The sequence below is a fragment of the Penicillium citrinum genome (genome assembly GCF_028827155.1).
Source record: "Penicillium citrinum strain IBT 23319 chromosome Unknown utg000003l:1.0-4596430.0:1.0-4598250.0, whole genome shotgun sequence".
Taxonomy (NCBI): domain Eukaryota; kingdom Fungi; phylum Ascomycota; class Eurotiomycetes; order Eurotiales; family Aspergillaceae; genus Penicillium; species Penicillium citrinum.
This window is the reverse complement of record NW_026622688.1, coordinates 3,076,144-3,096,405: the sequence shown is the minus strand read 5'-3', so window position 1 is coordinate 3,096,405 and position 20,262 is coordinate 3,076,144. Positions and strand designations below refer to the sequence as shown.

Sequence of the window (20,262 nt, the reverse complement as noted above, 5' to 3'; positions counted from 1 at the left end):
CAGGATGTATCAAGACGAGCCGAATCACTCAGGGCCGACGTCGTCTTCATCGACCTGTTCGTCGATGTCGTCTTCAAATGCAGCTAGCATCTCGCGCTCCAGCTCATCGTCATCATCGTCTGGGTCTTCAGGATACCCTTCATCGTTGTCGCGGCCGGTACCTGCATTCTCCGCGTCAGGCTCATCCTCATGGGATCCGGAGGGGCCAACATGTTCAGTTTGATTTCTGCCCGTTTCCGAACTCGACGCTGTCGCAACTTCCCGTAGCCCCGTGCTTCTCTCGTAGGAGCGCTTTATCCTCTGGGATAGACGTGAGCCTTGCTTGTCATTCTCGTTGTCATCTTCGGCCGACTCCTCGCCTGCATCGCCATCAGCTCCTTCGCCGCGTTTGCGCTTCTTGCCAGATGAGCTTATATCCTCGCCCAATGCCTCGCTGTCGCTTTCACTCTCATCGTCACTGCCGAGGAAATCCTTTAATTCGTCGTGAACGGCGGCTTGTTCGTCTTCGTCATATCCAACTTGTGAAGTCTCTGTGAGCCCGGCGGATTTGAACATCTCCTCTGATTCATTGGGATTTCCTTCGTCATCAGTCCAAAGTGAAGTGCCCGTGGCTTCATCTTCAGATGATACCCATGAGCTCTCGACAAGCTCCCTCGAATTTGGTGAAAGGGGCTTGGCGCGGTCATCGTCATGAATGTGAAGTAGGTATGGATCTTCATCTAGATGCTGCCAGTTGACCAAGCAGTCCAGAAGCCATTGCGTTGATACAATCTTGACATTCGGGTATCGTGTAGCTTCACGCACCTTTGCAGTACGGTTACGCCCGGCCACAAGGTGGGTAGTCCGACCGTTGATCTTCGATGCGATAACTACACCAAAGCTCTTAGCCCATAGCGAGATATCTGCGTTCTGAGTGTCAGTTCCTAGAGGAAGAACACCCGAAAATACCAGAACCACTCCACCCAGAACACTGCGCTTGAAAAGTGGCATGATATCTTTGATGTCAGGAACGAGTTTCAGATCCACATCCTTATCCTTTGATGGCGTCTTTTCTCCCCTTAGGGCAGCCACGCGACCTCCAAGCGCATGAGAACGTCTCTTATCATATTCTTCGAAGAACTGCAAGTGAACTTTCTCTAGTCGATCCTGAAGTTGGAACAATTCTCTATCATGGTCTTCAAGCAAATGATGACGATGTTTATTGGGATCCTGAGATTCGTCCTCGCTGGGAGACTCGCTACTTTCAGGAGAAGCATCATCTTCAGCCTCCAGTTCTTTCTGCTTTTGCAACAATGGTCGGTCTTCTACTTGGTGCAATATCGTCTCTTCCTGTTCATTGGTCTGTTCATGCAGCAGTCTTGGATTGTCGCCACCTCCCATTGTCACAAGCTGCTGTAAAGCAGAGACTTCCGCTTCGGACTCTGACTTCGCCTCCGCGCCGTTGGAGTGATGTTCCTTGGACTCCTTTTCCTTGGCCTCCTTAATTAATTTGTTCGTTGCGCCAATGTCTTGCTTCTTAGGTAAGAAACTGGAATTGATATCACCAATTCCAACAAAAAAGTCATAGGGAGAGACCTTAATCAGATTGGGACTCCATCGCCACACATCCCCACGATCGTCGATGATGACGACCATCTTAGTGTCAACGGGGAAGAGGCGTTGGAGGTTTTTAGCTGTCAAGCTTCCACTTTCATCGCGACTGAGGATACGATCTCCAAAAAGTTTACGTGTGGGATCAATGATGTCGGCAATATTCTGTGCATATGCGCGAGTACCCATGGTGTAGATGTGAAGTTCGTAAAGCTCAGCAACTTTCTCCAAGAAATCCTCTAGCCCGGGCCGCAGCTTGATATAATACCAGCAGCCGCGCATCCCTGGACCGTCGTCGATCAATTGAAATTGCCTGACGTCCCTCAAGTGTGCATAGTTTGGGTTATTTCTATCTTCCTTCCATTCTCCGACAGTTGGGTCAACTGTGGCATGGATGATCGTTTGGTCTAAATCCACCACAAGGGATAGACGTCTTGAAGCTAACAGGCGACGTTTTGCATCTTCCTCAACTCGGGTAGCTTCCTTTTCGCTGACAGTAAGTGTCGTATTGTCGTGAGTCATTTGGATCGGAGCGCGCATCGAGTCCATGACTTCGGTATTGTAGGTGGCTCTGCAGAAAGAGAAAAAGCGACATTAGAATACACAATATATAAATAGAAACATCAGCATAATACATACTCAGTCATGTCCTTTCCGCATTCTGCACAGAGGCCACCAAACTGGACCTCGTGGGCACATGGCTCATCAATTTCAACTACATCGAGACTGAGCGCAGGTCTGTTAGCCACGTGAAGTACAAATAACAACCAACAACAACAATCGAGACAATATACTTACGGCCCTTCGATGACATCTCCTTTGGAAATTTTCCATTCTATAATTTCGCCGTCCGCAGGTGATTCGAAACGTGTGGGAAATTTGCGCTTCACCTCGACCTTGTTTCCCAGCCCATCGCCTTCCTCAACCGTAGTCTGATAAATATACCAGAAGATGGCTTCATCTCGTTCCACCTTATCGCCGGTCTGTTTGAGAAGCGAGGTTACGGTGATGGGATAGTGTAGGCCAGACGGCAAGCGGAGAAGCATAACTGCTTTCGATTCGCTCCCGGGCGAAGAAAAATCACAGTAACCCCAAGAATCCCAGTCCTCAGCACCAATGCCCCCCCTCTCAATCTTGAAAACCGCAGGATAACTGCGAGCGTTGTCGACGAGGAGTACGTACAAGGTTGATCGCGTGCGAACCTGGCTATCGAGCCATAACCGACACGCGACGCGTGAAGGATCGGATCAGCGCTGGCCTTGGGGAAAATTTGACTCTCTTAAAAGCACTGGTCGGGAATGGTCTAGAAGGGAACGATTCTTTGAGTGAGGATGATGATGAACGGCACAAGGACACAAGAGTTGGTAGCCTGGTTGGTCGAATAATCTGTTTCGCCACACGACAAAGAGCAAAGAGATGCGCCTCGGGAGTCCTGGCACGTGAACTGTCAAAGACAAACAGCTAGCCAGAAACTTGCGAAGCAACTTAAACAAATAAAAGGTCAAAGGTGACCTTAAGATGATTAAAGATTGCGGTATGTGAGTGGAAAGAGCAGAGCTCGACGTGCGGGGACTGCGTTCGAATGAAGCTCTCCCGCTTATGTCAACATCCTTCATCGCCCCAGCTTTTTTGTGGCTCATTCATGGCTTTAGTGATGTCAACATGGAAACCTTGTTCAGCTACATATTCCCCTTCGGATGTCTTTCATTTGGATATTTGTCTTATGATACTTTGTGGCATTTTTCATTTTAATATCATGGGATTCTTGACTGAGCCCGTCATATTAATAGGCCCAGACCCAATTGGCATCTATGATTGGCCATCATTATTTGGCTTGCACTGCAGTCTTGAACGTTACAGCTAAAAAAAAGCTTACTTTGTAAGAGGGACATGCTGTCTGAGAGGTACTACATAGATAAGCGTGTCAGGCCCAGCTGCTGACTGGCCTATAAATGCAACTAATAGCGGCAGTGGAGTTTTAAATTGAAATGAATCCGAAAAAAATAACATTGATTTGTAGCCAAATAGATAAGAAAATGCAAACAAAATTCATGCTCTCGAGACAAACAATTTACGGCCTCATTGAAGGACAAGCCTATGAATGGGAGAGTGTTGATGTCTGAAAGCAAAGGGCTGTTCAGCAACGGAAATACTAAGAAGCCACTAGGGGATGTCATGAGGTCTTCACTTCATATCAGCCGATTGAAACCACATGCGATGTATTTACATAGCATCGTCCTGGCTCTTTCCCTCTCAATGTCGAAAACGACACCATCCATTGGTATTGTAATTATGAGCAACCAATTTACTTGGACTTGGCCAGACCGACGGCGTTGTTGCCGAGGTCATAAACACTGTACCACTGGCGCAGGAAAGAGTCACCCAGGATGGCCAGGGGACCGACAGGCTCAGGGAAGTCCATTCCCATGAAGCTGCTGATGCAAGAGCCCTGGACCTCCAGAACGTAGTCGTAGGGCCCGATGGTGAAGTTGTGGCCGCTCAGGGTGAAGGTGAGGTCGGGCAGGCTGTCGCGAGCACTGCACTCGACGGTGTACTGACCAGTGAATGACTTCTTAGCACCAATCTCCTTGTTCAGGAGCTCAGCAAGGGTAGAAGGCAGAGCAATGAGCGAGGTACCGGTATCAAGGATGACACCAGTGTTGTCAAGCTCAGCAATGCTGTCACCGAAAGCAATAGCATCCAGGTCGACCTCCCAGTAGGCCTTGCGGCGGAGGGGAATCTTAATGAGCTCTCCAGTGTAGTGGTCCTTGTCGACACCACCGAAGGTAGCCTCAGAGTTATCGCCCTCCTTGTTGGCGTCGCCCAGGTAGAAGGCGAAGACAGGCTCATCCAGCAGGCCCTGGTTGATCATGTTATAGAAGGGAGGAACCATCTTGTCAACAGAGATGGTATCATAACCCAGACCCAGAATACCATCGAATCGGCCAAAGGCAAAGGCCAATCCAGGTTCACTGGTAGCCTCGGCGAAGTCTTGCTTCTGGACCTTCAAGTCGCCGATCTTCAGAGTATCCTGCGAGACGAAGCCGCTCAAGCTACCGGAGCCATACTTGATGGCAAACTCGGTGCCGTTCTTCTTGTAGGTGCTCGACGCAGAGGAATCGTACTTGCTGTGCAGGAAGCAAGCGATCGAACTGCACTCCGAGGAAGGAACCCACAGGTTGGAGCTACCTGTGTCAAGAACGACCTTGAACTTCTGGGGAGGAGTACCGATTTCAATCTCGGAGAAGTCTAGAAACAATATTAGTATCGTTGCTTTTGCTTTATTTTGTGTATCGGGGAAGGGTGGAATGATGTTGTTGTAGATGATGGTGGTGATAACGATGATCCTTACATTGAGCGTTTAGGAAGTTATCCACCAGAACATCGTGTCCGGCGGTGGGCTTGAAAGCGGTATCCTTGAAAGGGTTCTCCTGGCTATCAGGACGGTAACCCATATACTTCTGGCCGAGAGCTTGCGCGTGATCGCCGATGTTGTGGATGTTCTGAGGTGGGCGGTTAGAACCCCGAGTTCCACATGATGTTGGGGTAACAGGATAGGCTCCTTACCATAGTCTCCTCCAGAGGGAGTTTGTTGAGCTTGAGCTTGTGAACCTCCGCAGAGGCACTGCCCAGCAGTGCAGAGGCTGTCAGCAGAGCGAAAGACTTCATGATGAAAGAGAGATGGAGAGAAGATGATAACGATGGGGGAGGAGGTGAGAGGGAGAAGATAAGGCCGAACTGGGGGCGGAGACTGGTTGATCGGCATAACGTGACGGGAGTGCGTCATTTCCCGGAATCAGCTGCTGCCGGAGTTGGTTACACCCTGGCACACATTCCATTTCACCGTTTTCTCTGCTGAACTACACTCGAAATGACGGGATATAATGTGGTTTATTGGCCTACGATATATCAAGCTAGTTCCTCTAATTGAGTGAAGTTGATCCCGCTTGGCGTGCTTGATAGCTACTGAGCTATGGCAATCAATTCTCAAGGGGTGCCGTGCTGCTAACGAGGAGGCTAGGTTGCCTAGCGCCGTACCTGGCAGCGGAGGTGGCGAGGGGGACGTGTGACGGACCCCTTGGGCATCTGAAATGAAGTGATTGAGTTATGAATTGACGACTGTTCTGTGGCTTTTATGTACGGAGTACATAAAGCAATATATACAAGTACTCCGACATACATAGTACCGTGGTGGTCCGAAGATCCTTTTCGATCCACAAGACAAGTCATTTTGAGTTACCCTACCATCATGGTAGCCTTCATTGGTGGAAAGACTACCTACTGTACATAGATACATAGTCACTGTAGTCATCGATTTATCTACTATGTACAGGGGGCATTATAATGAGCAGCTACTTCTAACTCAATGTACGCTCTACAGTCTGTCTCTCAAGCTAGCACGGACACCAAACACAGGATAAATCATTCATGTATTCCCAAATATCACGAATTATTGATAATACAACAGTCGGGGCAAAGCTTTTATCACCTTCGGCCATGCACCCTTCAAGAAGGCTCAATAGTTTACCGGTAGAAGTCGGGACTAAGAAATGGTTAGTAACACGAGAGAAAACAGGTGGCAAATAGAATTAACATACCGGTCATCATCCTGGCCACTTTTCACTTGGGCAGAGTAGGCATCTTCCAGGTCAGACTGGATAATGTTGTACCGGTTTTTGCGGACCGCCCGCAGACCGGCTTCCTGCATGATGGCGGCAATTACGGCACCAGAAAGGGGATCATTGCGGACGATGAGAGAGTCCAGGTCCACCTCAGGCGACAAGGACATCTTGGAAGCGATGGTGGTGAAGATGAGACGACGCTCACGTCGATCACGCAGGTTGGGGAACTCGATCTTGCGGTCCAGACGACCGGGACGGAGTAAGGCAGGATCCAAAGTATCCGCTCGGTTGGTAGCCATGATGACCTTGACGTTGCTGGTCTGTTCGAAACCATCCATCTGGTTCAGCAATTCCAACAGAATACGCTGCACCTCGCGGTCGGCACCGGTCTGTGCATCGAAACGCTTGGTAGCGATAGCATCGATCTCGTCAATGAAGATGATGGCGGGAGAGTTCTCACGTGCCATCCGGAACACGTCACGAACCATTCGAGGACCTTCACCCAGATACTTTTGTACGAATTCGGAACCGTTCACACGGATAAAGCTGGCGGTTGTGCTGTTGGCCACGGCCTTAACAAGCATGGTCTTACCGGTACCGGGAGGTCCGTAAAGCAAGACACCACGGGGAGGATCAATACCTGTTTGAGGTCAGCAAAAAAAAGAACTAGATGCATCGAATTTAAGGAATCTCCTCTTTTACTTACCGATTTGTTGGTAGAGGTCAAAGTGTGTCAAAGGCAGCTCAACAGCTTCCCGGATCTCCTGCTTCTGCATATCCAAACCACCAACGTCCGCGTAGGTCACATCTGGCTTTTCATTCTCACCCAGCATAGCAATGGAAGAATCGGCTTCGGGGGGAAGGATATCGACCAGGGCGTTCGAGTGACGGTGTAGGGCGACCGATGATGAGGGCTTCAGCTTCTCACGGTCAAGTGTGGACAAGATGCGAACGACGTAGTTAGAGCCGGTCGAGCTTTGCACAATACCCGTACTATCGAGTAAGAAATGATCAGATTAGTGACTAGACTTCATCATTCAGTGACAGAGATAAGAATCATACTTCTGATCGATAGCCTCCATGAACTGTCCAATTACTAGCGGCACACTCTGTATCCGCTTGATCTCCTCCTGTGCCCGAACGAGCTCCCTCTTCAAGCTTCTATATTCACCAGAATAGTCAGTTATTAGATCATGCAAGTCAAATTGACTTGGGAGACATGCCTTTGTTCATCCTTGATGTATTCCTCCTGCAACTGGATATATCTAGGTGGCGTCAGTATCGACGACTAGCTAACACGACGGATGCAACATACTCAAGATGTCTCTGTAACCGCTTCAGGGTAGCGTATTCATCGTTTCCATCAGCGCCCGTTCCTTCCAAGGAATCCAGATTCGCGAGGTTATCCAGTGCGCCTGGCTTGGGAAGAGGCGTGAGGCTGCTCGCCGGGCTCTCCACGGCGACGTCTCCCATGGTACAATCTGAACGAAATTAGATATATGAGAGGTTGAAGACAAAGTTGTGCGATGGATTTGTGTCGATGGAGGGTCGTGAAAGCGTTTGAGATGCGCGATGCAGAGTGTGTTGGATGGCCCTTGGGAGCTTCCCCGACAGCAGCTACTGACCAGTTCACACCGCCTGAGAATTCTGCCGGCTTCTCATCGATTCCGTCGGAGCCCACACTTGGATTTGTAGACAATGCTAACTCACGCTACAATACTTTCGTCTTCAAACTCCATGCAAAGAAAATTACTTTAGTAGCTGGCTCGAGCTATGCAAACTGGTTAGTGATAATTGGGAGATTATTTACCTTTGGTTTTATTATCGGATTCCTTGTAAAAATTTAGGCGGTTGTTCTTTGGAGTATCTGGAATACTACTACGGGTACTGTATTAATTAGGCTAAATGATCATAACAAAGTATCCTCTTATTGTCGCCCCATAGAATTGGTCCTGACTGATTTTGTGTAAATAAAGCTATTAATCATATATCTGAACTATTCGTTGTGCCTTAAGGGGTCGGAAACTAAGGACGGCTCTACATAATAATCGTGTCGGCCTAGGGTGTATACTTCTCACATCCAACTACACTTGTTGACTTCATCATATCAGTGTACTAGGCAAATAACTCCCTTCAGTATTAGTAAATGCCTTTATGGGACTTGGTCGGCCATTGCATTTGTACTACGAGCCTAAGTCAACAATGAGTGATCTTGTCCTAAAAAAGTATTAGTTATCATGTTGTTCTAACCTCAGTATCGTCTTTCCACGTACTGGTCACATTCTACATACCTACAGTGAGACCATCTTTGTATACATGCCTTCGGGCTCAAATTGATATCGATCCCTGATCCCTGGGAGACCCCTTTGTGGATCTCATAATCATAGAGGCTTTCAAATACGAAATGCCACTTCTCGAAAGCTGCCCCTTGGAACTGTCTAAAAGAGTCATTATAATCCGGGCGTATAACAAATTCATAGTTGTTGATCATAGGCAGGTGACACCTTGCGGGGTTGAACAGGAGACCAGCAATCAAGATGAAGGAAGAAAAGGAAAGGAGGCCATGTCAAGTTTGTGGAGAGGCCGTTTCCGAGCTGAATGTCGCGGGTCCGAGTCCCAATCACACTTCGTCGTACATACATAGTGTTCATCGTTATTCTTAAAGTTTTGGGAGACAGCTCATCCTCTGCCCGACTTGATGCTGAGTACTATGTCGTTGGGTTGATCTGTATCTACCACTAGTTAGTACTGTACTAGTCAGTCTTGTGAGTAGTCAACACTAGTAACGTTGACACGCCGACACAGCTGATTCTCCACGGATTCCTTGTGCCAACCGAGGAAATGAACCTCGTCATTAACTTGAAAATACCGATTTCACGCCCGCTTAGGCCTGAGCCATGGAGTAGCAGGATCCAATCACGGTGGTGGAGCCAACCGGGCCACAATTAGGTGGGACAGGCACAGTGAACCATCGCAGTTTTCCCATGCGGATCGACTCGGATCCTTGCACGAGTGAGAAGGGAACCTGGGCCACTCTTGGCGGGGGGCTGTCTGCTAATCTCTATGTGTAGTTAGTTTGGCTTTTTTTTTCCTTTTTCCTTTTTTCTTTTTCTATTTTCCTTCTTTATTCTATGTATGTGTCCCGCTTTTGAATTTTTTTTTTTTTATTCGTGACGGGGAATTGGATGCTCGTCATGATTATCAGACGCTAGCCCGAGCTTTTTATATAAGAAGGGACGCCCACTACCATGCCCGATTCTGGGCCTCTTCTTCCATTTAGGTTATCCCAAGTCCACTGGTTCTTTCCTCTACACCTCTCCCTCCTATATACTTCACAGATCTTTCTTTTTCCCTTTCAAAATGGTCAATGTGCCGACTAGAGATCACCCACCGCTACCAGGCTCTCTACTCAACTTGGAGGAATGGAGACTATAGAGACTAACCGAACTAGGCGAAGACCGTTGGGCTGGGTCTTTTTTTCGAGCTGGGCTATTTTACGAACGTGGGATGAGTCTTTGAACTTTCCGTCTCTATGATGATTCTCGAAATAATTACACAAGATTCCCCTCCTTTTCCCTCTCTCCCTTTTTTGAATAATTGATATGTTATTCTGAATTTCATTTTCTCCGCGTGTCATCATCTCTTTTAGGGGGCGGTCGAGAGATTGCCGAGAACAGCCCCGTGACTAACGTCATGGCGAAGCATACACTTATGGACGGATCAGCCATAATCACCAAAGGAAATAAAGAAAAAAAAGTACTCACATATTGATTTAAACTGACCTAGAAAAAAGAGCATTAGAACAAACTAACACAAAGAGTCCAAATAATCACCAGAGAAATGCGGGACAAAATACGGTACGGTATGGGGTGGTACGGGGGGGATCCAGCCAGGACCAGCTCCAAAGTAAAGAGCATTCCCGGTCAGTACCCGCGCGAGAGTATTTTTCACTCCTTACCAATTCTTGCCTCCACCCTTTCATCCCTAACTGCGCTGCTTTTGCCTTTGGGGGAACTCCTCTGAAGGTACGCAATTTACTTTTCATACCGTCTTTTTTTTTATTTCCTTTTTTTCTGGCTCTGGCAGCCTCTGTTGCTGCCACGCACTGCTTCCCCATCCCCACTCCCCTTTCCTTCATTCCTTTAGTCTTCCTTTCCCCCCCCCCTTTCGTCTAGACGCACTGCCTTTCTTTCTGGCTCGGCCCGAAACAAGTCACTTGTATCGTGGCCTCTAAGATCAGCAGTTCCTCTTCGGATTTGTTCCCACCCCCAAGTCTCGACTGATCTGCCCTGCCACACCCCCCTCCTGCTTCCCCTCACGCTGGCCCCGTCCATCCCGTCGCGCCTAGTGACTTCGTGGCCTGGGGCACCAACAACACGTGACCATTCGACCTCGTTGCCGTCCAATTGTCCCTCCCAGCTGCTAATTACGGATATCGGATCTAGTCATCCGTTCACAAGCCGGGAATTCGAGTGATCTAATCTCGTCGGTATGTAGCTCTTTTCTTTTTTCCCTTCCCCGATCCACTTGTCACGTTTGGCCATCTCTATTCTCTGATGGGGAGATGACTCCTTCCCATCGGCTGAGCCACTCTCGAGCGTGTCGCGACAACCGAGCGCGCACACCCTAAACATCCCCACCGGACGCGTTCGCAAACCCGGGGAAAGTCATCGGTCGATTGGTTCTTGTTCCAGCTGCATGATCGAGATGATTCTGAAGCCTCAAGTCCAATTCGCGACGATGGCTCGCCGCCTCCTGATCACTATCTCTGTCGCCCTTGTTGCCCGTGTGCTGACTGAATAGATGGGTTGGTAGAATCGCACGACATGAACGCTTGGCTCGCCGACGCCTCGAACATCCCTGGCCAGGAGAATGGGGCTTTCAATCCTTCCACGATAGATCCCTCGGCCGCTTTCCTTCACGCCTCTCCCACCCCTCAGGATCCTAATCAGTTTCAACGCATGTTCAACAATGGCGTGCCACGAAATGCCTCTCCGGGCTTCCATAATCCCAACCAGGTGATTCCATCTAAGAGACCTCGGCCAGAAGATGGTTTGACCATGTCGCCGCGCCCAGGGCCCGGCGGCGTGACCGGATCGCGATCGCAAACTCCTCATCAAGTCCCATTCCCTGGATACCAGGGCGCTGCCAATGGCGCGGCACAGTTCCCGCAGCACCCTACCCCCTATCAACATCTCCAACAACAAACCGCATCCCCGAATGTAACGCAGTCACCGATCATGCAACAAGATTTTGATCAAGGAAGCGTTCGGATGGGAACCGCATCCCCGAGTCCCTTTTCTCCTGCTGGTCCTCATGTTGGTGGTGGCTCACACATGTCACCATCACAATCAGATCATGGTAGTCGCGTCAACACTCCTCAAAACAATAATTTCATGCCTGGACAAGCCTTCCCTCAGGGCATGCCTGGCCAATTCCAGCAAGTCCCGGGGATGAACCAGGGTAATCCACCCTCAATGCCATCACAGCAACTCAATGGTATGCAACAGATGCCTGCCGGGCAATACCACCAAGCTATAGCACATCAGCAACAAAGACTGCGTGCTATGCAGATGCAGCAAGGGCAACAACAAATGCAGGGTCAACAAATGCCCAACCAGCAGATGAACATGAACCCGCAAATGGCTGGACGTCCCGGCCCCGCAGGTGGCATGAACGCGATGGCTAATCCACAGCAGATGGCAGCCATCCGTCAAATGCAGCAGAACATGGCGAAGCCCAATAACCCTGAAATGTTCTTACGCGGATTGCACAAGTTCATGATGTCAAGGAACCTCCCCTTTGACCCCAATCCGATCATCTGCGGTCGCCCTATCAATTTGGTGCAACTTTATGGAACAGTTATGAAGATGGGTGGTTCTAAAAAGGTGACCGGGATGAACATGTGGCCTGCGGTTGCACAGCAGCTCCAATTTCCCCAGATGCAATTTCCGACTGCAGCACAAGAAGTGCGGGACTACCATCAGCGCAATTTGGCTCCCTACGAACAAGCATACCTTGGTTCGCAGCAGAAGCAATTCGATCAAATGCAACAAGGTGGTATGCCGCGCCAGCCCAGTGATCCCTCGGCCATGCAGCAGCAGCAATTCCAGTCACCTACCGTCAAATCTGGCCAGAGCTTCGAGCAATCTCAACAGATGAATCACTCCCCTCAAAATAACACCCCCGTCGCCCACAACCCCCCATGCCCCCCAGGCCAATGGTTTCGCTACGCCAACGCAGGCCAGAAGCCAGAGCAAGTCTCATTCTGGACAGCGGTCCAGTATTTCACGACCCTCTCAACCCCCAGCTCCTATGCCAGATGCACAATTCACCGCACCCTCGCCACAGCAACAACAACAAAAGGCTGTACCTCCAACCCCTAAAACGCAAGCAGGACCACCGGAGCCGAAACCGGAAGAATTCGTTAAGAAACCAATAGAAGACCCTTTCAAACCTATGGTTCTAACAGAAAGACGCCTTCATGGCCCTATTGCTGTGGATGAAATGTATCAGATTGGTGATGATATCTCAAGGCTTCGGCCAGAAGTGCCAAGCTTCAGCGAACTGGGCGTGATTGATATCCACGCTCTCACTATGTGTCTCAAGTCTGGTATTCATTCTGAGATTCGTGTCTCTCTGGATACCCTCGCAACTATTTCTTGTGAACCTCAATTGCAAATCTCTCTTGAAAATTGTGATGATTTGGTGGAGAGCTTGATTGATTATGCGGAAGACCAAGTGGATTTCCTGACAGACAACATTCCAGAGACATCAGATACTATTCACCTACCTTCCTACGAGGAAGTTGTTAGGGGCTGTCATTCGGAACACACCTCGCTTGCTGACGTGCCAGAGTTTGGAAGCCTTGAGTATCAGCTGGACCGAGCAGTAGAGAGACTTATCTGCGTCACGACAATTCTTCGCAATTTCTCCTTTAGCGAGTCGAATTTTGGAGTTTTGGGTATTCCCGCGGTCACTCAATGTTTTGCTGGTATTTTCCGCAATATTGGAACCCGGAAGATGTTCCTTCGACGTGAACAAAATACGTTGAACTTAATGAAAGATGCCGTGGTCTTCATGGGAAACCTGGCCCACTCCATGCAAATACCTGGAAAGGATGAGATGCTCAGCTTTTTGCATTTCCTCTTGGCATTTTCACCATTGCCCGAGCCAACTTCCAAACCAGGTCAAGCTATGTTCTCAGAGTTCAATCCCTCTATTCACCGGTATACCCCCGCTGCCGTTGATGGTCTCGCCAAGCTACTTGCGAGAGATGACCCCAACCGAGCCTACTTTAGCGCCATCTTCTCTGGAGATGGGTCTACCCCGCCACAACCAGATCTTCTTACCCGTGCATTCGGACTTGCCATTTCCTGTATTCCTCACAACAAGCCCCTGGGCGTCGTGGATGCTCGCAAAGTCTTCCTGCTACAAGGCCTTTTAGCCGCCGACGTTCTCACCTCATTTGCTGACGGGCCTATGGCTAAGCTTTGGCTCGGATCCGTAGATGGGTTTGCAATTCATCTTCTCCGGCTGTCCTGCGCACTGTGCACAGACCGCCTCCCACATATCAACATGCGCCAACGATCACAGGAGCCAGAAGCTTATGCGTTCGGGGCACTTGTTCATCGGGGACTTGCCATTTTACGCCGCCTTGCTGAGAAGACGAAACAAGTCGACAAATCCTCCTCTTTATGCTTTCCTTCAGGGATCACCCCTCGAAAAGAGAGTCTTCTCGGAGCGCTCTTACTTCCCAACATGGATCCCAATATTATACGTCAACTTGTCAGCTATGCCCAACTCGCTGAGTAAGGAGTGACATAGGTGGAATCTCTTCCTGCATGGGCATGAATTGGCCGCTTCGCACGCAGCATCTACGATATCTCTCTTCTCGATTTCTGTCATGTCATTTGTACTCATGTTTCTGGGCAGTAGCCTGATTAGTTTTGGTATCTTGGGCGCCGGTGGAAATGGAGTGTTTCATCCTGTTTTATGTTTATTTATTTTTTTTTACTTGGATTTGCCATGTGAGATAGCGAGCTATGTGTCTTCCTGTGTACAATCTCAAAATACCCTCGACTGAATGCGAGAGATCTGAATAATATCTCACTTATCTCTGTAGTCTTGAATCAATGTACTGAATACGTGGATCGAATAGTTGACGATGCTTGAATCATTCAATTGGGAGAATCAGGGTCAGCACCCGTCAAATCATTGTACTGTACAGAGAGGAATGGCACGTTCAAAAAGAGCAGAAGAGAACAAAACAAGCGCCAGAAAGAAGAGGGCCACAGAGAAAAGAAACAAGACAAAATAAGCAGGACACCGGCATAATTGAAGTAGAGAGGTAAAGAAAAGAAAAATAGAAATGACCCCATAACTAAGATTAAAAAATACACCAAGGGAAGAGGGAATTAAGGAAGAGGATGAGCTCGCTCAACTAACACGAGGCCTGGACAAACCGAAATGATAGGACTTGCTGCTTTCTCCTTTTCTTCATCATCGCTTCTTCACATGCTTTTTGTTTCCTGTGCTTTGCACTCCTGCTGCGATTCTTTCGCGTAGCCGGGATGGGCCCGTCTTTCTGCTCGCAATAGGGTATTTGCGATACTTTTCAGTCGTGACGGCGCAGAAGTATGATTGATTTATGAAATGTTCTTTAGAAGTTACGCTCATGGAGGAACTTCACAATCTCAGGCTTGCGCCAGCCCTATAGATGCAAATAACAATTAGCTTTGATGTTCAAGAGATCGGGAAACTCCCGAGCCCGCAGAATATTTTCAAATCGGAGAAAATGTACCTTGACAATAATGTGACCGGTCAAACGGTTGATAGACACATCAGGACTACGAGGATCCACGCCCAGAGTGTAGGCGAGGTCAGTCCGCAATGTATCCAAGTCACCCTCGGTCTTTTGAATCTTGGTGAGTTGCTTGGTGCCGCCGGCTTTTGTAACAAGGTATACGGGCAGCTGATTGGATCCAGTACGACGAACAAAGTATGGAAGGTTGTTAAGTTGAAGAGTAGGAGCTGGCTTGGAGGTCTTGGAGGGAATAGTCGGAGTCGAGGGGACTTGCTCTTTCAGAGCCTGCGCTTGGCGACGAAGTTGGGTCAAGAACGTGCGGGTTTGATGGATGGTGAGAGGGGAAGAGGAGATAGAGGACAGGCGTTGTGATGACTGAAGAAGAGGAGCTATTTGAGAAAAAAGGAATTTGGTCAATAGGTACTTTGCAATTTTTTTTATAGTTGGCTCGAGTGAGAGATGGCATGATATCTGACGGGTAATCTGTAGCTACCACAGCGTGTTCTGTACACTGCGGGTTGCACCGAGAAGACAGAAGCGATACTGTTTGCGACAAAAAAGGGGCAACGTAAAATAAGCATAATTATATACTCACAAGCTGCAGCTCGTACTGAAGATACTGAAGCCGAGTTGAATGTCTGTACGGAAGCCACGGGCCGGGCCACGCGAGCGTTTCCAGTCTGCTTACAGACGGCCGAAGCGACCGAGGTCGAATGCCTAATAGACGCCATCCTCGGGTCTGAAAAAGGGCAGGACTGGCAAAGGGAGAGAAAGAGGTCGACCTGGAGGATATCAACAGAACTGCCCGCAGGAGGAGAAGCAGGTTTCTTCGCGCGCGAATTCTGCCACCGCCTTTCTACCCAAAGTGGCTTAGCGCATGGTGACCCTCCCGCACACAATTGTGAAATTCAAAGACTCAACCAAGAGGGAGAAGTTCGTGTCTTTGAACCACCCTGAGTCTCATCATGGCCGCCAACGCCCCTCCCTCCGCCGAAATGCTAAGCGGCACTCATCCCACCGATGTCACCCCTCAGTACGACTTACTTCCCCGCCTGATCCCATATCTCGACCGCCACCTGGTTTTCCCGCTGCTCGAGTTCAGCGCCGGCAACGATGAGGACGAGAATGAAATCACCCGCGCCAAGTACGAGTTGCTTAAGCACACCAATATGACCGACTATGTTGCCAATCTGTGGAAGGAGATCAACAACTCCGACTCTATTCCCGACGAGTTTGTCAAGAAGCGCGAGGAGGTTCTGGCCAAGCTGCAACACTACCAGGATCAGAGTGAGAAGATCACCGAACTTTTGCAAGACGATGAGGTTGTGGGCAACTTGCGCAGTGACAAGGCTGCCAACTTGCGCTTCCTTGAGGAGCAGCACGGTGTCACCAACGAGATGGTTAACAGCCTGTACGACTACGGCCGGTTCCAGTACAGCTGTGGCAGCTACGGCAATGCCGCTGAGCTGCTTTACCAGTTCCGTGTTCTGTCTACCGACAACGACAAGGTTGCCTCCGCCACCTGGGGTCGTCTTGCTTCTGAGATCCTGACCACCAACTGGGAGGGTGCCATGGAGGAAGTGCAAAAGGTTAAGGACTCCATTGAGACCCGCCTTTTCAACAACCCTCTCGGTCAGCTCACCAACCGCTCTTGGTTGATTCACTGGTCTCTGTTCCCTTTCTTTAACCACGACCCCGCCCGCGACGTCCTCACCGACCTCTTCTTCTCCCCCGCCTACATCAACACCATCCAGACCAGCTGCCCCTGGGTCCTCCGTTATCTTGCCGCCGCCGTCATCACCAACCGCAGCCGCCCCCACAAGCACAACGGTGCCTACCAGAAGCAATTGAAAGATTTGATTCGTGTCGTTCGCCAGGAGGACTACGAGTACACCGATCCTATCACCGATTTCGTTAAGGCTCTCTACGTCGACTTCGACTTCGAGGAGGCCCAAAAGAAGCTTGGCGAGGCCGAGGATGTCCTGCGCAGCGATTTCTTCCTTGTTTCCGCCGCCGATTCTTTCGTTGAGGCTGCTCGTCACCTCATCTCCGAGAGCTACTGCAAGATCCACCAGCGGATCGACATTAAGTAAGTTTCCTTTGAGGGAAAGGAATCAGAAATTATATAGACAAGTCACATGATATCTAACCTTACTCACAGGGACTTGTCCACTCGTCTGGGTCTCAACCAGGACGAGGGTGAGAAGTGGATCGTCAACCTGATCCGTGACACCCGCGTTGATGCCAAGATCGATTACCAGGAGGGTACTGTTATCATGAACCACCCCCCGCAATCGGTGTACCAGCAGGTCATCGAGAAGACAAAGGGTGCTTTCTTCCGGACTCAAGTCTTGAGGTAAGACTTTATGCAATTGTTTATCCTCTGTAGAAAGACATTATATGCTAACATGATTTATAGCTCCGCTGTTGCGAAATAAAATAACCCCTCCATGAGCTGATGCCAAAACCGACTTCTTCCTTGTTTCTATCAACCCCTTTTTCTGCCATCCCATACTGATCTCCTCCGTGTATGTCACAACACGGTCTTTCCAAGGAGAATGGGACTTCGCGCAGAGTGGCATCCGGCTGGCGTTCTTTGGTGGTCCACACTTTTTTGTTGATTTTCTTTTATTTTTAACCTCCTTAGTCCACAGTCTCCTTCCATTTCCCTATATCTCTCCCTTTCTCTGTCGTCAGATACTTTTTTTTCACTTTGGTCTTTTTTTATTATTTTTCTTGTGTGCAAAATAAGACCCTTTGATGGTCCTTTGCAGAGAAGGGGAGGTCTAAAAGAAACCACGAGGGACTCACGGCGCTATCCCCGCGCGCCTGATGCAAAAGAAAAGCGACTGGGGCTTATGTAGAAGACATGTTTGGGACGTCCTCAAACGTCTGATGGATCTATGCTGTTACGAATGGCCTATAGAGATGAGTGCAAAATGATGTCTGACAATATGTTCCCTCGAGTCTCTTAGAAAAGAATGCTTAAACATAAACAAATAATAGAGAAGATCAAGACTAGTAGATTCAGCTCTGTTGAGGGCTTCATCCTTGCAATGAGTTCTAGATCCTGTGGGAGTGATTGGCAACTTCTCATGTCCCGGGATGGAGATTTTTCGCAAATCCTGATATACTAGCACCACAACAAAAACAGAGAGGGTATCTTTAAAGAAAACTACCCAAATTGTATCCTTCGACCCTGCTTCCAAGCCTCATTGTCCAATGCGTGCCTCTTCTCATTTGTGATGGTAATCCTTAGAATTGATTGAATCGTGGCGTCCAAACATCCACGGAATTGAAAGAACCAAGGAATACAATATCCAGGAACAGTTTTCCGTTTGAAAGTCCATGGACTAATGTTCCTGAAGGTGAACCCCTGGCAAGGCTTCCACGGATACGAGAAGAAAACGAAGGCAAATTACAATGGCTCATTGATGGCAGCAATCCTGGGAAGCTTCGAATCCAGCAGGACAGTCAGTCACACCCTGGGGAATGATCCTCTCAACGACCATTTCGGGAGTCCGGTTCCACGGGGCGTCTTCGCGTTCTGGATGGATCCACGGGGATGATCTCGTTGATATATGGCTCCGCGGGCTGTGCACTAGCATTGTTGTTCCCAGTACCATTCTGATGGGACATCCGCAGAGCTTCTTGTTTCTCATATTCTCGAGACATATTTGCAAGGTCTTCGATTTGTTCCTACGAGAAAACAAGTCAGCTCGGTTTATCTGCTGTCTTTTCTTTCTGCGTTACAGACAGACCCGTGTGATTGGTACCCCGACGATGAGGTAACCTTCTCGCCCCTTTAATATAATAGAAAAACATCTGGTTAGAACTGGTTAACCGTGATAGACGTTGGAAAAGGAAAATTAATATACCTGATAACTATATGGTCTAACAGATGCGGAGGGACCAAGGAAGTAGTGGATGTGCCCTAGAACGATGTGTCGAGATAGCCCATAGCCCGGCAACCAGTATTGTTGAACTCGTGACATTGTATACCAGAATTGACAGAAAATACACAAAGATTTATATTCATATATTTAACTTTTTTCGCATGTATGCCTTTTCAATAGCAGTTGAGTTGTGAGCCGGGTAGGAAAGGAATGAAACAGACACTGGTAGAGTTATTTGATATCCGGGGTTTGCAACCTTCGAGGATCACAAATGGGATTTAAATAATAATAAATGAGTATTCCTATTCAGTCATCGGCCCCTCCTACGGTGAGTAAAGCTACCATGCCCCCTTCAAAAAGAGACAAATGAGACAAGCCTCAACCGGAGCTGCAGTGCTTCGACGACAGATCTTTATGAGGGGGCGCAACGATGATCTCACAATCTCAACCACACATTCTGTTCGAGAGCCAAAAAAAAGTAGCTTGGTTCATTGGATACACAATCTCAACCGACCGAATAAAGAACGGCTGTAGGCTAACGCGACCAACGGAAATTTCCCGACATCCTTCTCCACGGGCCCCGGCGCAAGCGATAGTACGGAGTAAAAATGGGGACGCACAGCATGAAAACAATGGGTCGCGCCATTTCGTCCAGGAACGAACCAGTCCTAATGCCTCCAGCTGTCCAGGAAGCAATGGTTTCCCATCGGAACCGTCGGGGACGCGAGAGACAAGACAAAACCAGCGAGGAGGGTTGCACAATATGCCCGCCTCACTTCCATCCGTCAACGATATCCAACCCTTTCCTTCTCAAATACTAAATGAGATCCGAGCTGGCCATCTCATTCATCGTATGTCAACAATTCAAGTAACCCGGGCTCCAGCCAAGGTCAAAGTGAGGCTAGGTGGCAGAAGAAGACATGAAAGGGGGACCAGTCCAAATGGGTGGTCAAATGCAGAGAACAACGCAGCATACCTATTCAGGGACTTCCAAGCATATTACGATCCCCAATCGCACGGAGACCATGCAAAGTGGATAAGATTTACCTTGATATCCTTGGTTATTCATGAACGCAATGGCCTCACCGCACATTTCTTTCGCTGCAGCGTCAAATTGGCTTCTTGCTGCGGTGATGTCGTGGCACCATGGACATGCCCCTGGGCTGTGGGGCCCCGAACTGTGCTGCAACTGATATATCTGCGTCTTTTGATTCTGAATGAAAAAGATCTCGGCGGGAGTTGTTTCATTCTGTTATCCGATGCCGAACATATGGTAACTGTAGTCCAGACCAATTGGTTCAATTCATGGAGAGGGAGAGTGGGAAGTCTATGTGATGTAGCAGTCTTG

At 48.9% G+C, this 20,262-nt stretch overlaps 8 protein-coding genes across 8 annotated transcripts; 3 read left to right on the top strand and 5 right to left on the bottom strand.

Annotated features, from left to right (window-relative positions):
• Positions 1–24: 24 nt before the first annotated feature.
• On the bottom strand, positions 25–2,636 carry fcpA (protein-serine/threonine phosphatase; the record flags this gene model as incomplete). Its single annotated transcript, XM_056643298.1, has 3 exons — positions 25–2,161; positions 2,230–2,316; positions 2,389–2,636. 3 exons carry the CDS (start codon positions 2,634–2,636, stop codon positions 25–27), a joined length of 2,472 nt encoding a protein of 823 aa, XP_056502710.1.
• Positions 2,637–3,895: 1,259 nt separating this feature from the next.
• On the bottom strand, positions 3,896–5,259 carry N7469_004377 (pepsin-like aspartic protease; the record flags this gene model as incomplete). The annotated part of the gene is made up of 3 exons (XM_056643297.1): positions 3,896–4,839; positions 4,943–5,093; positions 5,158–5,259. The coding sequence occupies 3 exons, from the start codon at positions 5,257–5,259 to the stop codon at positions 3,896–3,898; spliced, it is 1,197 nt and encodes a 398-aa protein (XP_056502709.1).
• Positions 5,260–6,114: 855 nt separating this feature from the next.
• On the bottom strand, positions 6,115–7,685 carry rpt3 (proteasome regulatory particle base subunit RPT3; the record flags this gene model as incomplete). Its single annotated transcript, XM_056643296.1, has 6 exons — positions 6,115–6,133; positions 6,189–6,852; positions 6,919–7,205; positions 7,275–7,373; positions 7,436–7,477; positions 7,528–7,685. 6 exons carry the CDS (start codon positions 7,683–7,685, stop codon positions 6,115–6,117), a joined length of 1,269 nt encoding a protein of 422 aa, XP_056502708.1.
• Positions 7,686–11,038: 3,353 nt separating this feature from the next.
• Positions 11,039–12,598, top strand: N7469_004375 (ARID/BRIGHT DNA-binding domain-containing protein; the record flags this gene model as incomplete). The annotated part of the gene is made up of 1 exon (XM_056643295.1): positions 11,039–12,598. The coding sequence occupies one exon, from the start codon at positions 11,039–11,041 to the stop codon at positions 12,596–12,598; it is 1,560 nt and encodes a 519-aa protein (XP_056502707.1).
• Positions 12,599–12,671: 73 nt separating this feature from the next.
• Positions 12,672–14,027, top strand: N7469_004374 (uncharacterized protein; the record flags this gene model as incomplete). The annotated part of the gene is made up of 1 exon (XM_056643294.1): positions 12,672–14,027. One exon carries the CDS (start codon positions 12,672–12,674, stop codon positions 14,025–14,027), a length of 1,356 nt encoding a protein of 451 aa, XP_056502706.1.
• Positions 14,028–14,874: 847 nt separating this feature from the next.
• On the bottom strand, positions 14,875–15,749 carry N7469_004373 (mitochondrial 54S ribosomal protein mL49; the record flags this gene model as incomplete). Its single annotated transcript, XM_056643293.1, has 3 exons — positions 14,875–14,925; positions 15,016–15,407; positions 15,614–15,749. 3 exons carry the CDS (start codon positions 15,747–15,749, stop codon positions 14,875–14,877), a joined length of 579 nt encoding a protein of 192 aa, XP_056502705.1.
• A 234-nt stretch (positions 15,750–15,983) lies between these two features.
• On the top strand, positions 15,984–17,456 carry N7469_004372 (eukaryotic translation initiation factor 3 subunit E; the record flags this gene model as incomplete). The annotated part of the gene is made up of 3 exons (XM_056643292.1): positions 15,984–17,107; positions 17,180–17,374; positions 17,438–17,456. The coding sequence occupies 3 exons, from the start codon at positions 15,984–15,986 to the stop codon at positions 17,454–17,456; spliced, it is 1,338 nt and encodes a 445-aa protein (XP_056502704.1).
• A 1,063-nt stretch (positions 17,457–18,519) lies between these two features.
• Positions 18,520–19,013, bottom strand: N7469_004371 (uncharacterized protein; the record flags this gene model as incomplete). The annotated part of the gene is made up of 3 exons (XM_056643291.1): positions 18,520–18,717; positions 18,780–18,821; positions 18,897–19,013. 3 exons carry the CDS (start codon positions 19,011–19,013, stop codon positions 18,520–18,522), a joined length of 357 nt encoding a protein of 118 aa, XP_056502703.1.
• Between the last annotated feature and the right edge of the window lie 1,249 nt (positions 19,014–20,262).